Source organism: Sphaeramia orbicularis, chromosome 3, assembly GCF_902148855.1.
Source record: "Sphaeramia orbicularis chromosome 3, fSphaOr1.1, whole genome shotgun sequence".
NCBI classification, from domain to species: Eukaryota; Metazoa; Chordata; class Actinopteri; order Kurtiformes; family Apogonidae; genus Sphaeramia; species Sphaeramia orbicularis.
In genome coordinates, this window is record NC_043959.1 from 35,372,170 (window position 1) to 35,386,492 (window position 14,323).

A 14,323-nucleotide genomic window follows, 5' to 3' on the forward strand; every position below is an offset into this window, starting at 1 on the left:
GGTTCAGTATGGAAAATTGGCTCATTCTCATGTTCTTTAATAAAGTTTGTGTTGAGTCTGTTTTGTGTCGGGGATAGATCATCTGTTGAAATTAGTTAACTTCATTAATAAGCTAATACGCCACAAAACCCAGCCTGTTTTTCTGCAAAAATCTTAATGCTTGGCTTTGACTTCTTCATTGCCTCTCCTCTGCTCCTCTACTGTTGCAGTTGGGTTCAAACTTTGTTTTGTTAGTTTGGAAGTGCTGTGAGCTAGCATCAAAAAATGGCCAGACTCCAACACAAACTTCATGTAAGCACATAAGCACATGTGAATCTTCCATATTGAACCTTTAAGTCTATACCTACACAGTATGAGGATATTCTACAATATGGGATAAGTAATATGATGATAATTTGGCGTACAATAAATAAACTAAATTTTCAGTTGCCACCAAATTAACACCAGTTTATCTGATGGCTAACTTAAGTGTCATTTATTTAGCCAATTGGTGTGAATGATGATTTATCAGTCAATACTAGTTAAGTGTTGGTATTTAAAAGTTAAAAGAGTTAATAATAACTGCTCCTTGTTAGTATTTTTCATGGTATGTCTTTGCTTTATGTGGTTTAGATGAGCATTACACAGAAACCTTGTGTCATAGATAAATCATAGACTTTTAAATGATAAGAATAATGAGACAGAGAAAAATGATCTCACGGTTTTGATAGAATTTATGATAGAGAAAAAGGAAATTGATTGCGTTGTATATCAACTTAGAAAGTGAAGTGAGATGTGTGTATGTATCAGCTTAACACTGGAGTCATGATCTGGTGGAGATGAAATTATAATTTATCTATTTCTTTAGCAAACGGATTAGCCCAGGTTCAGGACCGGAGCGACCATCAGGGGGAACGGAGATCAGACTCCGCACCAACAGCCGCCCAAATAGCCCACGGGATCCCAAGTAAGACAAATTGCATGTATGCCTATTTCAAACCGTCATAATATATACATATCCAAATTAAACAACTGCCAAGATGTATTTCTTCACTGGATATTTACACAGTTTTGTCTGTATCGACTAATACCCTGTATGAGATGACACAGATTGCATATAAGAGGTTTTTTGCTTTTTGAGTTGAGTGAAGAAGACATACAAATATCTAGTGTCTTACAGATTTACACATGAGGGTCTTTCGGGTCTACAAAATCCGTTGTCCACTAGATAGAACATTGAAAGATAATTTCAGTCAATATTAGCTTAATTTCACTTACATTTTTGCCTTTTTAACAAACTATATTTCTAAATAGTGTGCGGCCCTTAGTCCCTTGTTTAACTATAGGATGTTTGAACTGTAGATAAATAATACAGCGGCCACAAGGGTATAGCTTTCATTCCAGCAGCAGCAGGTATATCAAGCCCATCTCAAAGTATCCTCGGACAAGACTAGGTTTATGGGGTCTTGGCTGCTCCTGATCTCTGTACACCCATTAAATCCATACATGTGGGTCTTAAGCTCTCTGAAGGCAGTTTTCTGTTTTCACTGTTTATAACATGAAGTGCTCTAAATCAACAGCCTGTGCTTAGTCTAATGTAAGCAAAGACCTCTGATATACTATCCTGGACTGAATGTGATCCAGGTCGAGATGATTTATGACGGGGAGGGCTAACATGAAAGTGGGGGCTGTGTCAAGGACTATTATTACATGTTTCAAACACAGCCTTTCCTTCCTGCCCCACGACATGAAAATGCCCCTGAAGCACAATTCTTCAATAGCTATGGCTTTCATTTACAGGGCCTATTACAACTTCAGTTATGTGGTGTCTGTGGTGATGAGCAGGACTCATGCAATACAGATGATAATACTCTCAGTTTGGGAGTATTACACTTTAACTTTGGGTTGTATTGTAGCACAGAGCAACAGAACTAAAACAACTTTAGCTGAGGCAAAATGGCATATTTGTCAAAATGCTCAAGAACACTAAAGTAGAAAATGAAAGGTTCAAAATATGAAGGCTTCACTGCTCTAGCTGACCATATCATCAGTGATTAGTGCATTTTGTTCCAGGAACAATTCAGGTGTGGGTGTGTTGCTGTGTGCCCCCTCCCCTCATCTACAGTTACTTCCCCTGGCTGTAGCTTTAGTTTGAGTGCTGTTTATCGCTGTGTAGGTTTAGAGAAGGGCTATAATGCCTACACAGTAAGCTGTTGAAAGTACTACATGCTGAAATGACACCATCCACCCTCATACAGAGCAAAAGGGAGCAGATGTGAGAGGAACTGGTTTCTGTTTTTGAGGTCTGAGAATCAAATTGTAATACATCACATATCAGGTCCTCGGGGGGTTGAAATTCCCAGAAAACACTACTATCACCCTGAAGTGTGATTGTATGGTTTGTTACAGATCATCCATAATCTTTGTACTCAAGAGTCTTAACAGATTCTTGGTTTCCCAGCCAGATCAGTGACAGAACCTGGCCTTTCCACACATCTGGATCTGCTCTGTGGAAGCTATGGAATAGGATGACTTCTTAACATGTGTGTTTGTCTATGGCTGGTGCAGAGTACTGTCATCTGAAGTCATAAACTTATTACTGATTTAATTAGAAATAAATTGAAGCAACATTCCTGTTCAACCAAGTTAAAAAAGAGTATTATCCATCTGTCCATCCATCCATCCATCCATCCATCCAGGTTAATTAAAACTGCAATTAGGGTTAAACCGCTATATTGGTCAGACATTAATATTGGTCAACATTTGTTCATAGCAGCCAATAGAACTTTTTCACCAATGGCAGATATTTGTCTGTTATGGTTTAGTAAAGTTTTGGGTTTTTTTTGTCTTTTTTTTTTTTTTGTTTGTTTTTATGAATTTGAGCCTTGGAATCTGTGATCTGTGTTCATTCGGAGATATGTGATAAAAGGCTCAAAGATTTTGCAATAGTTGTTTTTAGAATTATTATGGGGGTAAATAATAACAAAAACAAAATAAAGAAACAGAAAGTAGCAGGTTATTGGTAATTTCTATCAGCCAAAATGTTATTTTAAATATCTGTAATGGTTAAGGAATTTTGCATTGAGTGCATCCCTGCGTGATTAATTTGTCTCATCTGGGAACATGTTCTTTAACCCAGGTGATGCAGTGAGTAGTGTATTGTTTCTTAAACAACCAGCACTTCACCAGGGAGCATAAAGATAGGACAGTGTTTCAATGAACAAAGGTCATGTGGTCTGATGAGTCCAGATTGACCCTGTTCTAGAAGGTGCGTCAGGGTGTGAGGAGAGGTGGATGAAGTGATTACCTATCATACCTTGTGCCTACAGTTCAAGCCTGTAGGGGCAGTGTTATTATCTAGGATTACTTCAGTTGATGAGACTGAGGTTCAGCAACATTATGTGTCCAAAAAATTAGGTCACACTATCTAAATACCCTGAATGACCAGGTTTATCCATTAGTAGATTTTTCTTTCCTGATGATACAGGCATATTCCAAGATGACAATGCCAGGATTTATCAGACTCATCAGGCATGTGTAAGAGTGGTTCAGGGAGCAGGAGACATTTCACTCATGGATTGGCCACCACATAGTCCAGACCTTAACTCCATAGAGCAGTGGCTCTCAATAGGGGGGACACCAGCACAGGACGGGAGGGTAAAAAAAAATCAGACTCACTGGCTATTAGTACAAAGGAGGTGTAGCAGATTCCCCCCATGTTATAATGCAAGCGCCATATCTAGCCCCCCCTGCAAATTTGTTTTAGGTCAAGTTTTTTGGGGCTGGGGGGGGATCAGGAGGTTCATGATGCCGTTAGTGGGCCCTTGTTCAAAAAAGGTTGAGACACTCTGCCATAGAGAATTTTTGGGTGTGCTCAAGAAGACTTGGTGCCCACCTTATTGACACAAGGCCCATAAGTCAGAAAATTTGTCTACATTTAGTTGATAAATCTAACCCTAACCCTTTTCTGTGTAAAAGGACTTATGATTTTCTGACTAACAGACCTTCTGACAATAGGGGACCTCCCAGAAGACTTTACACAGTAGTCCAACTCTCCTTTCATCAATACACATTCTTGGTGAAAAATTATTGCAATTCAGGGAGGAAATAAATGTTGAGGCATTAGTTTTGACATTGCATAAGCATTGTGTGACATAAAAAATACCATGACGAAGGTGCCGCCGTGTAATTAAATTAAAGGTGGTCCAATGAAATATTAACGTATTTCACCTTTTCTGCTGTAATCACATCTTCCATCTTAGATTTACAATGGTCAGATACAAGTCCGCACAGTTGCTAAATATATGATGTTTGTATTCTTAAAGATACAAAAAATAGTCTTAGAAAAAAAAGCAATTACTGCAAAAATGGTTATAGCAGTGTTGAAACTAATATTTGGAAACACTGAATTAATGGTCACAACACATGATATAACTAGACATGATGTCATTTTGTGGGAGGCACCAGCAGCCCCACTATGGTGACAAATTAGAACGAGTTTAGAATGAATGTTGATGACAAATTTAGCATGATAGTGTTTCTAAAATAAGTTATGAGATAAAAGCTTGAGTCAAATATGTTCTTGTAATAAGTTATGGAACAAAGCTTGTGCCAGAGTTTGTTCTTCAGTGAGTAGTTTAAGATTTATTTGAGCTAATATCCTTTTAGGGATGGGAGAGAGGATGTTAGCTGCTGGAAGGGTAATTACTCAGAAATCCAATAGTGGGCTTGGTCACTATGTGGGGAGATAGAAAGACCTTTGTTGTACACACTACTCAGATGTTCAGGTCATGAGGTGTTGTGCTGGGATCTTCAACAGGTGCACTGTGAAGAATATAAATCAATGTATTACCTTCACAGAGGTGGGAGAGACTTTTCACAGGCCTTTTTGATCAAACCCGAAACCTAAAACCACCATATAGTTTGCAACATCAGCTTTTAATAAACCCGACATCTGTGTGGCACCATGTTTTATCTGAACCATTTGTTTTCACTTTTAAACAGAGTGAAACTATGAAATTCTGTTTTGTAGTGACAGCTCAGAGACTAATGTTTCATATGTGACTCTACCAGCTAATATTTAGGTAATTGGAGACATATGCTGCATACAGGCTATTTCTTATGGGGGATTAAGTTGTTCAGAGGTGACGGGTGTGCTCTTTTAAAGCTGCTGTATTAGCTAAGGTAGTCATAATTAGATTTTCAGTGTAATAGGTTAGAATATGATCTTGGTAATAGTAATAGATTTTTTACTCTGTCTCACGAGTGTTATTTTGTTCTTCTCTGAGTGTCTGCTGAGTTCATGTCAGGAAGGCATTCAAGGCCACCTGGCATACTTTCAGTTGTGATTATGGGGGAACAATATGTGACATAGAGCAGAGAGTGTGTTAATGGCACACGTCCAGATACACAGAAGTTGCGCTCATTCTTTACGTGACTTATCTACATGTTACGGTTCGTCGCCTGTACCGCTATCCAACCCCTGATTCACTGCCTTTGGCAATCGTACATCACGGAGGCGTGGCATATCCTGGTGATTAAACTGTCTCTGTGTCTGGCATCTCCTTGTCTTGTATTTGCCAAATCTCTTGTTTCTGTCCATTTTGCTTGCACCAGGTCACATGTGTCGCTTCAAACTGATTAGACACTTTCCAGCTGAATATACATTTCTTCATGTGTCTAATTTTTAACTTTTATTGTTTTTGTATTTGGGTGCTTCTATGAAACTGGTCCCTAAAAACAGGACATGGGGGCTAAAAATTCAAACTAGTTGTAAACTAAAAGACATGAAGCAAGTTTGGAAGCACTTTGGGTCTATTTTAAAAATAAATGTTTACTGAGATAAAAGAGAACGTATTTTTCAGATAAAACACATTTTTATATTTTTGTATACAAAAATCTTCATGTAACAGTAAAAAGGACACAAAAATTATGCGCTACTTTTTTTTGTGTATCTTTTTATTCTCTCACAGGTACATTTTGGGAATTGAACTAATTATGCAAGGGACAGTGTTTCACAAAAATGACTACTGTGGTAAAATCACTCACGATTTTTTTGTGTTTAAATGGGCAGGTTCTGCATGTAACGCCAGTGGACACAATGGATTACACGTAAAACCTGGAATGAGACTGCAGATTCATGAAAAACCTGCATGTCTATGTTAGAAACAACACTAGGATTATCAAATTTAACACAGTGTCTTTACTTATAGCAGTATATGAGACCATTTCAAGCCACATTTTCCAGATCAAATGCGCTGACACTTAGGTAGCCTTTCATGTCCCAATTTTGGTCCTATTTTTTGCCCCAATATTTTATTAAAAAATCATTCATTGTAGCTCAGAGCAAGAGTATACATTTTTTTTGCATTTGTCTGAGGTCATCATGAGGTTCATCCTGGGGAGAAATATGTCTAAATTTCTTTTTTATTATTGGGTCTAAAAAGCTGGCAAAGTGCCAGGTACCAAAATGAACCCAGTCTCTTTGAAGCTTTTAAAGTCATAGTCATTGCCTTGTGTGTTGTGGGGCAGTGTCTTACATAACTGTCTATGAGAAAAATATCCTCTGCTTTGTAGTGATTTTCAGTGAGAGGGTGGCACATGACCATAGGAAAAAACTGTCAGCATCAATGACACTTCCACACCTCTAGATTACTACACACTCGTGTGTTCAGGACTACTCTCTGGCTGCACTGTTGCAAAATAAATGACATATACACAGGGGGCAACATTGAGGGTCAAACAAGTGATCTAAAGAGTTATAAACATAATGACTGAGTGAGACCTTTTCATACCTGTCAATTGTATTTCGCTCCTTGTTTTGTTTGGCTCTAGATTTTCCATGGGCTATTTAACAGGAACTGAACTAATTACTATACTGACGGACTAATCCCAGAGGCAGACTGCACCCTTAAAATAAACACTGATTTGCATATGCAGCAACACACACATACAGATCCACATACAACATACACACACAAAGACTTAAAGTAGCAGACAACAGAACCACAACTCATTATCCAAAAGGTCTAACCTGAAGTATCTCCTGTGTGCAACAAGTCTTTTATTCAAAAGTGAGCCAATGAAACTAACTCGAGGCTAAAACATGGCTATTGGCTTGTGAAATATTACACTAGTTATTATGATCAGTGTTACGTGTTTCCACATCAATGATCTTTACTGTCTTCATTCATTTTTCAGTCAATCAGGCACATGAATCTAAAGTCCTCAACTGTCTTACTGGGTTTCTGGTCACATAGAATTACATGGAAATAACCGGAGGTACTTTACCGGGTAACTCTGTAGTAGTTATCACATTACCAAAATTACTCAAAATTCAATACTACATAACATAGAATAACAATGTCACAGTTCTTGTTTTTTTCTTCCATCCTTACCTAGACCTTACTCAGGAATACAGTATCTGTCCCTGAAAGATGACCTTTAATTGTCCACTTCTCCTGTTTGTCCAAATATCCAACTCTTTGACCCCCTTGTTGCTGCTCACCTGAGAGGATACTGTGCTCAAACACCATGAGGAATCACCTCTGGGGGATCAGGCTTACAGTGCTTTCAACAAAGCTGGCTTTTCAAAGAATCTTCAGTTACCGTACCGCTTCATTTTGTTTTTATATATCGACACAGTGTCTATACTTTTGTTTTTCTTCATCTTTGCTGTTTGTCTTTGGCTTCCTTCTTCTCATCTCAGTTAAATGTACATGCGTTTCTGTTCCGTAATCAAAGGATTAGTCGTTTCGTCACAGCAGTTTTCTCTGGCTGTTTGATCGGGAGGGTGTGAAATGTGAATAGGGGTGATTAGTTTGTTGGCAGGCTGGAAACCAAAATGATCAGTGTTGAGTAGCGTGCAGCCAGTAGCCATCTGATGCCATGCTCTGGTGAAAAGTCCCCTGAGTGTCAGAAGACCCAGAAGACTGAACACATGGGTTCAGACAGAGATTATGTCTCCTTGAGACTCACCCACATTCTCCACTCTCACGACTCTCTTATCAGGAAAGGGCACTTCAGCTGTCGTATAGGAGAATAGAAACCAATTAGACGACACAAATAGGACTTTGACTCGAACACTGAGTTTGCTGATGCATTGTTGCTTCTTCTGTCTGTATGCATTTAGTTTTAAAAATGCATTTTTTGCTTGAAGATGCTCTATATTTTTCATAAATCAATAAATTCAGCACTATCAGTGAAGCCTCCCCATGAAGGCTCATTTCCAAACAGTGTCTCTGTGTTTTTATTCTTTGCAGGCTTGTGGAGGCTGGGAGTGGCAGCATCCAGAGCTTGTCCATGTCTGATAGTCACCTTGCAGAACTGGATGGAGAAACTCTGCGTTTGTTCGGACTTGGCGCCCTGGAGGCCTTGGAGAGAGGCTGGGGAGTTCAGACTGCTGGTGCTGTCACTGTAATAACCTTCCGTTACATCAACTTTGACGCCATTGTACCAACACTGCCGCGAATAAGGGTCAAGTTTCCTAATCTATCGGTGAGGACATTAACTACAAAATAATAATAATAAACTGTGGGACAATGGCATGGTAAATCTCTCAAGAAAAAGTACTTCTACACCTGCAGCTGTGCAAAATGCTGGATGTCTTTCAATGTCAAAAGATATGATGTGACAAATTACAAAATTTACATAAATGATGGTGGTAGTGCCATTATCCTCTGTGCCTATCATGGACTAACTAATAGGCGACTTCCTTATAGCAGTTTAATAGTCACTACAGTTTGTCATAAAACTCTGCTTTTATCTTTAAGGACTGAGGCAATACATAACCATCAGCATTCACTGACAGCTTTTTTCAAGCAATCCTGCAAAATTTGACCACATCAAATTATCCTTTACCAGCACAACATTTCCTCTTGATAGATGTTTTTATGGAAAACTACTTCAAACTGAGAAAGAAGTAAGAAGTGAGTTCCAACTGTGAAAAGTGAGGCATTCCCAAATATCTCACTTACAGCAGCCCCAAACTTACTCCATCTATTTGGCATGAAATGTGCTGATGCATAAAAAAGTTACTTGTTAACAGGGAAGTAGTGGTTCATTTATTTTGGTGTATTTTTAATTGAAAGCATTCTGCAGTGGCTTAAAACCAAACATGCTTCCTGTTAGTTTGTTAAAATGATTATTTACCTGACTTATTGAGGAACATGAACCAGTAATTGTATTTGAAATTAATTTTTACTTTTTTTTTTTTTTTTTTTTGCAGCATCTGATCTTCTTGGAAACTAACATCAGCCGTCTGCCCCAGCTGGCGGCTCTGGCTCAGGTGAGGCGTCTGGACCAGCTGACCATCCACCCCGAGGGGAATCCGGTGGTCAGTCTGGCTCTGTGGCGTTCCTTTGTCATCTACCGCCTTCACCACTTCAACCTGCAGAGGATCAATGGTCAGGAGGTGAGGGCTGGAATGGTTTATACTGTCAGGCTGGCTTCTAATCAATGACTGAGACATTTTTTAGATTTCCTATGTTGTTTTTACCAGATTTAAATTTTTCCTTGTTTTTATTATGGTTGTATTTTGTTGGTCTTAGCCTGCTTTGCATCCGGTGTTATCACTGTTTTACATATTTATTCCCTTGTTTTATGATTTGTGTATGGCCAGCTGTGAAGTTTTTAAAGTGCTTTATAAAAGATGGTATGGTATAATAATATGGTATAATACATAAATAGGAATCAGCAGCAAATTTTATAAACTTGATAATACCTATTTAAAACCAGGAACTATAAATTAGTAAATACTCTCAAGTTCTCACTATGGATGAACTACTTTAGGATTACTTGTGTAAATTCACTCAATGTAGATGTAAATGTTTTAATTAGTTAATGCATTTCTAAGCCCTTTTTCAACCCACTGTTGTTGTATATATACCTGTAGTTACTTCCTGTATGTATGAGGTGTATGTGGTTTTATGTTCATGCTAGGTGACCATGAATGATGTGATCGCTGCAGAGCGTGTGTTTGGGACATTGGGTCATATCGCAGCTACTGAAACTCCTCGATGCCGTCTCCTCCTGCTGCTAGAGGAGTCCAGGTATTTAGTCCAATCTCAGAACACTCACAACATATTACTAACTACAGTTTACTAACTTAGAGAATGTGCTGTGTGTGTTATTCATTTAAATATGTGGAGAATTTTTAGATTCCTTAATGCATAAATGTTTCAGGTAAGGCTGGTGATTATGAAGGACACATGTATGTGCATGCCTGTGTGTAGCGTTTAATGTGTGTACATGTGTGTGCCTGTGTGCATGTTTTTTTTAGACAGAGAACTGAGCCTGGCACTCAGGAGCCAGGGGAATTAGACTATGTGTCTCAGGGTAAGGGAGGGTACTTGGCACTTAAACACAAACATTCCTCTTTCTCCCAAGCCAAAAACTTTTCAGGTCTGTCACTCTGGGTCAATGAAACTTATCTATGCAAAGTAAAAATATGCTGAATTTGTCACGCATAGGTTCTCTTCTTCGAAAATAGCTTTCATGGCATGGTTGCTTATGGGTAAATGCTTCAGTATAAAATTGTCAAAGCAAAGTTGCATATAGTATGAACTCTTTCCAAGTTTTTGCTAAAGACTGAAAAATTACTGCATAGAATTTCCAGACTGGTTTAGGGAAGTGCATCATAGACAGCTGCCAAGGTAATTTATTTTATGATGGAAACAAATTCAACATTTATTTAGAAGAACTGTACAATCCATTGTGAATATTAGTGGTGCTGAAAAATTATTTCAACAGCGTAACATTACTGTGTGTCAGGCTTGTAATGAATTTGAGCTGCTTTTCTGTCCTTAGATAACCTTTCAGAATTTTAAAAATGAATTGGAAAACTTAAATACAACTTGCTTTTAGCTTCATCTCACCCTGGTTCATACAGTGCACATTCTGTACACATAACACATTCTGTCAGGATAGATAACACACAACGGCCTGAGGCTGCAGATTAATTCTGTATTAGTGCTAAATCCTAATCACTCTTATCTGCAAGCACGATCATTACTCCCCAAATCAGTTTTATCCAAGTAGTTTACTGAATATTGTTACCCTGTATTTGACCCCTCTAAACCACTTTGTTTAAATGAGTATATTTTTGGAAAGGAAACAATACTTAGACATAGGATATTAGTGTTTTACAGTGTATTGTGGACAGACAATAGGTCTGCGTAACCTATCGTCTCAGGAATGAATCCTATCCTTCCACTTCTATAGAAAAGGGCTTGTTTGCAGTCAGTACTTTCTAGCTAATGTTACTCTGAATTTCTGGTTAAATGTTTGCAAAGTTTTCCATTGAATATAGGTGATAATGTTTAAAAATGCCTTATTAAAAGTTACAAATAAAGTGAAATTAAACTTCAAATTGCAGAATAATATCCTGTTCCTTCATTCATACCCTTTTTTTTCTCTGACATAAAATAGTTTTGGATGTTCTGCCATTCATAAGAGTGTGAAGTTGTACAAGCTTAGTTCTGAGGTGGAACTTTTTCTTTCATCAACACTTAAAAAGATGTAGTTGTTTGGGTTGTCATCACTATTCAGTGTCTGAGTCAGCCCTTTAACATTGTGTCCTTCATGAGAACCAAAGGTTGTCATTTCTCGCACAGAAAATCTGTATCAGCAGGAGTCTCTTGTGTGGACTCAGGTGCACCAGACCCTGCATGAGAACTGTGTGTCTCACTACTTTCTTCTGTGCAAGACCTAGAGCCATCCTAAGTGTTTGCAAAGTGCAGTCACTGATTAATGCTTGTCTTAACTTCTAGCTCATACACATAACCAGAAACATGGTGTGGAAGTGTTGACAGACTTTCATATCTAACACTACTTGTTTCACTTTACCATAATCACTCCACAGTATGATCATAACTGCTGTTCTTTTGTGGGATGCTTACACTCAATTACACCATTTGATGAATACACAACAGTTATTTTTGCTGATGCTATTCTCCCTGATACTGACAGACATGCACATACATAAAGTGCATTACACTGTATGGAGTATGGAATTTTTGCCTGCAGCCTCCTCTGAAAAGTCTGTTTCAGCATCCTGGCACCGAGCTGCAGAACATGTTGGTGCAGTAGTATGTCACACGAGATTTAATACAGATAGACAGCAACATTTGATGTACTTTACATTCCTATAAGTCTTCTACTGTTTTAATATGTGCACACAATATTACAACTCCATCAAAAACAGATTAAAAATGATCAACATTTCAACTGATGTCAGCTGGATCACTGTTGTGAATCATTGTTATGAATTATAGTGCTTTTAAAGAATGCTGGCCCAGATTCATTGTCAGTGTTACATCTCTTGGCAGGCCTGACGAATTTCTTAACGCTGAAAAATGAGAGGATTTTTTTCTTAATATCTTTAGAAATCTTTAACCACATTATTTAAGGAAGACAGTACTATTCACTAGGCAGAAGGAGCGCCTCCATTACCTGTGAGTCACTCACTTGCAGCCTTTGTGTCTCCCTGGTGTTTCCCTTTTTCTTTCACTCTCTTTGATACACTTTTATATCCATTTACCCTGAAGGAAGCGTCAGCTGCAGTTCCTGTTGGAGGGGCGTGGTCGACGAGCAGGACTAAGTCCAGAGGAACTGCGAGACAACGGGAAGCTCCTGGGAGAAGGCCTGAGCAGAGCGCTGTTCAACTACCCAAGCAGAGACTGCAGCGCAGACAGCCCTGAGGTCAGGTTTGTTTGCTTATTGGTTTGAACAGCAACAACCTTCATCCTGCAAAGCCAGACTTATCTACACGCATCATTAGCACTGTGCAGGCATTGTAGATAGGTCTGACACCTTCAGCTATCGTTCCAAGTTATGGGTACAAGTTATCTTGTTTGTTTGGCTACTTCTTGGCCAGCACTGAATGAAGGATGCTACAAACGTGCATTTCCACAATAGTATGAAGAGAAGTTGTTTTGGTGGAATATGTGCACATATAAAAAGCCTTGGGTTTTAGTCAAAACTTCTAATTCTTAAAGTGTAGTTGCAGCTCAGAGCTTATAGTTCTTTCATGTCGTGAGGGAAATTTTAGAATGGCAGTCCTGCTACTGTGCAACAGAAATCACCCTGTTCACCCTTAATCAGTCAAACTATAACAACCTTTAAAAGTCTTGGAAAAGTCACTAGATTATCCCCCATTGAGGTGTAAGATGAAGACATTTCACATCTTTATAATTTGTGAAGTAACTTAATCTAATCGTAGTCTGCTTTACCTCACAGGAGGGCACTGTGGAGTCTTCAGAACGTGCTGCGATGATAGAGCAGTACCTCCAGGATTTGGTCCAAAGGGCATCAGACACCAATCTGAAGGGTGAGGCACTACACAAGCTCTGGCCGTCCATGTTTGCAGAGATGGTAAAGGACTGTGTGTTGGAGATGAGGGACCGAGCAGCCTTCCGCCAAGCCAGCCTTGCAAAGCTCTCTGAGACCAAGTAAAGAGGACCAAAGGTTCAGTCTTAGACCACACACGAACACATGGACACAGCTTTCCTGCATCTCTAGCTCAAACACCCATCAATAACACATCACCTAGTGATTTCATCAGTGATTAAAATCTTTGGAAACTGAACGGTGTATTTCCCTAGTGTCTGGCGAGGTCTTTCATATGATGGATGTAAACAACTGTAAAGATGCTAATGCAGTTGTGATGGCACAGACATCTTGATTGAATGTAGATTTCCACTGAAAACACAGTGTGACTCTTCAGTACTTGGAGCTGTCTCATACTTGAAGAAAGTTTAAAGGACTTAATGACTCACTGTGCATTGTGGTTACATCTGAGCACCCTCTGCACTTTAAAAGCCTTCTGAATGAGCCCTCTACACCACTATCGTCATCAGCTGGAAATGACCAGTGTCTCTTTTCTTGAGACTAGAATGAATTTTCTGTGTCTTAAAACTTGTTTCATGCATTACTCCCTCACTTTCTCCTGCCTGACATAAAAAGAAGGGCACAAACAAGGACATGGACTTTTCTTTGTTTACCACTGATTTTCTGTATTGTACTTAGTATTAAAAGATTCCGTATTAACACTCACCTGGTGTTTATGGTTTGCATGGTTGTTTTCCCTAGAAATGTCACTTTGGGAGTCAGGTCTTTGCTTCGAAGGTGCCAATCTAATGCTAAATTGTGGAGATTGTGTGACTGAGAAGACATTTAAATACAGTCTTTAGACATGAAAATACACTTTAATCAGCTGGTTTGTTCTTGGGACTTATTAGAACTCATTTTGCTCGAAAACTACAGTGCTACTAAAATTCATCCCCTTAGATGTTTTCCCCTTTTATCACTCATAAATTTAATCATGGTCAATATAACAAAACAGTAT

At 38.7% G+C, this 14,323-nt stretch overlaps 1 protein-coding gene across 1 annotated transcript in view; it reads left to right on the forward strand.

Moving 5' to 3' along the window:
- lrrc49 (leucine rich repeat containing 49) overlaps positions 1–14,031 on the forward strand; it is a 30,398-nt gene extending 16,367 nt beyond the window's left edge. The window contains exons 11-16 of the mRNA XM_030130092.1: positions 848–946; positions 8,241–8,475; positions 9,206–9,391; positions 9,919–10,028; positions 12,525–12,678; positions 13,216–14,031. Of these exons, the coding sequence (XP_029985952.1) occupies positions 848–946; positions 8,241–8,475; positions 9,206–9,391; positions 9,919–10,028; positions 12,525–12,678; positions 13,216–13,431 (1,000 nt within the window). The 3' untranslated portion in view covers positions 13,432–14,031. The remainder of the gene's footprint in view (positions 1–847; positions 947–8,240; positions 8,476–9,205; positions 9,392–9,918; positions 10,029–12,524; positions 12,679–13,215) is intronic.
- The last annotated feature ends 292 nt before the right edge of the window (positions 14,032–14,323 follow it).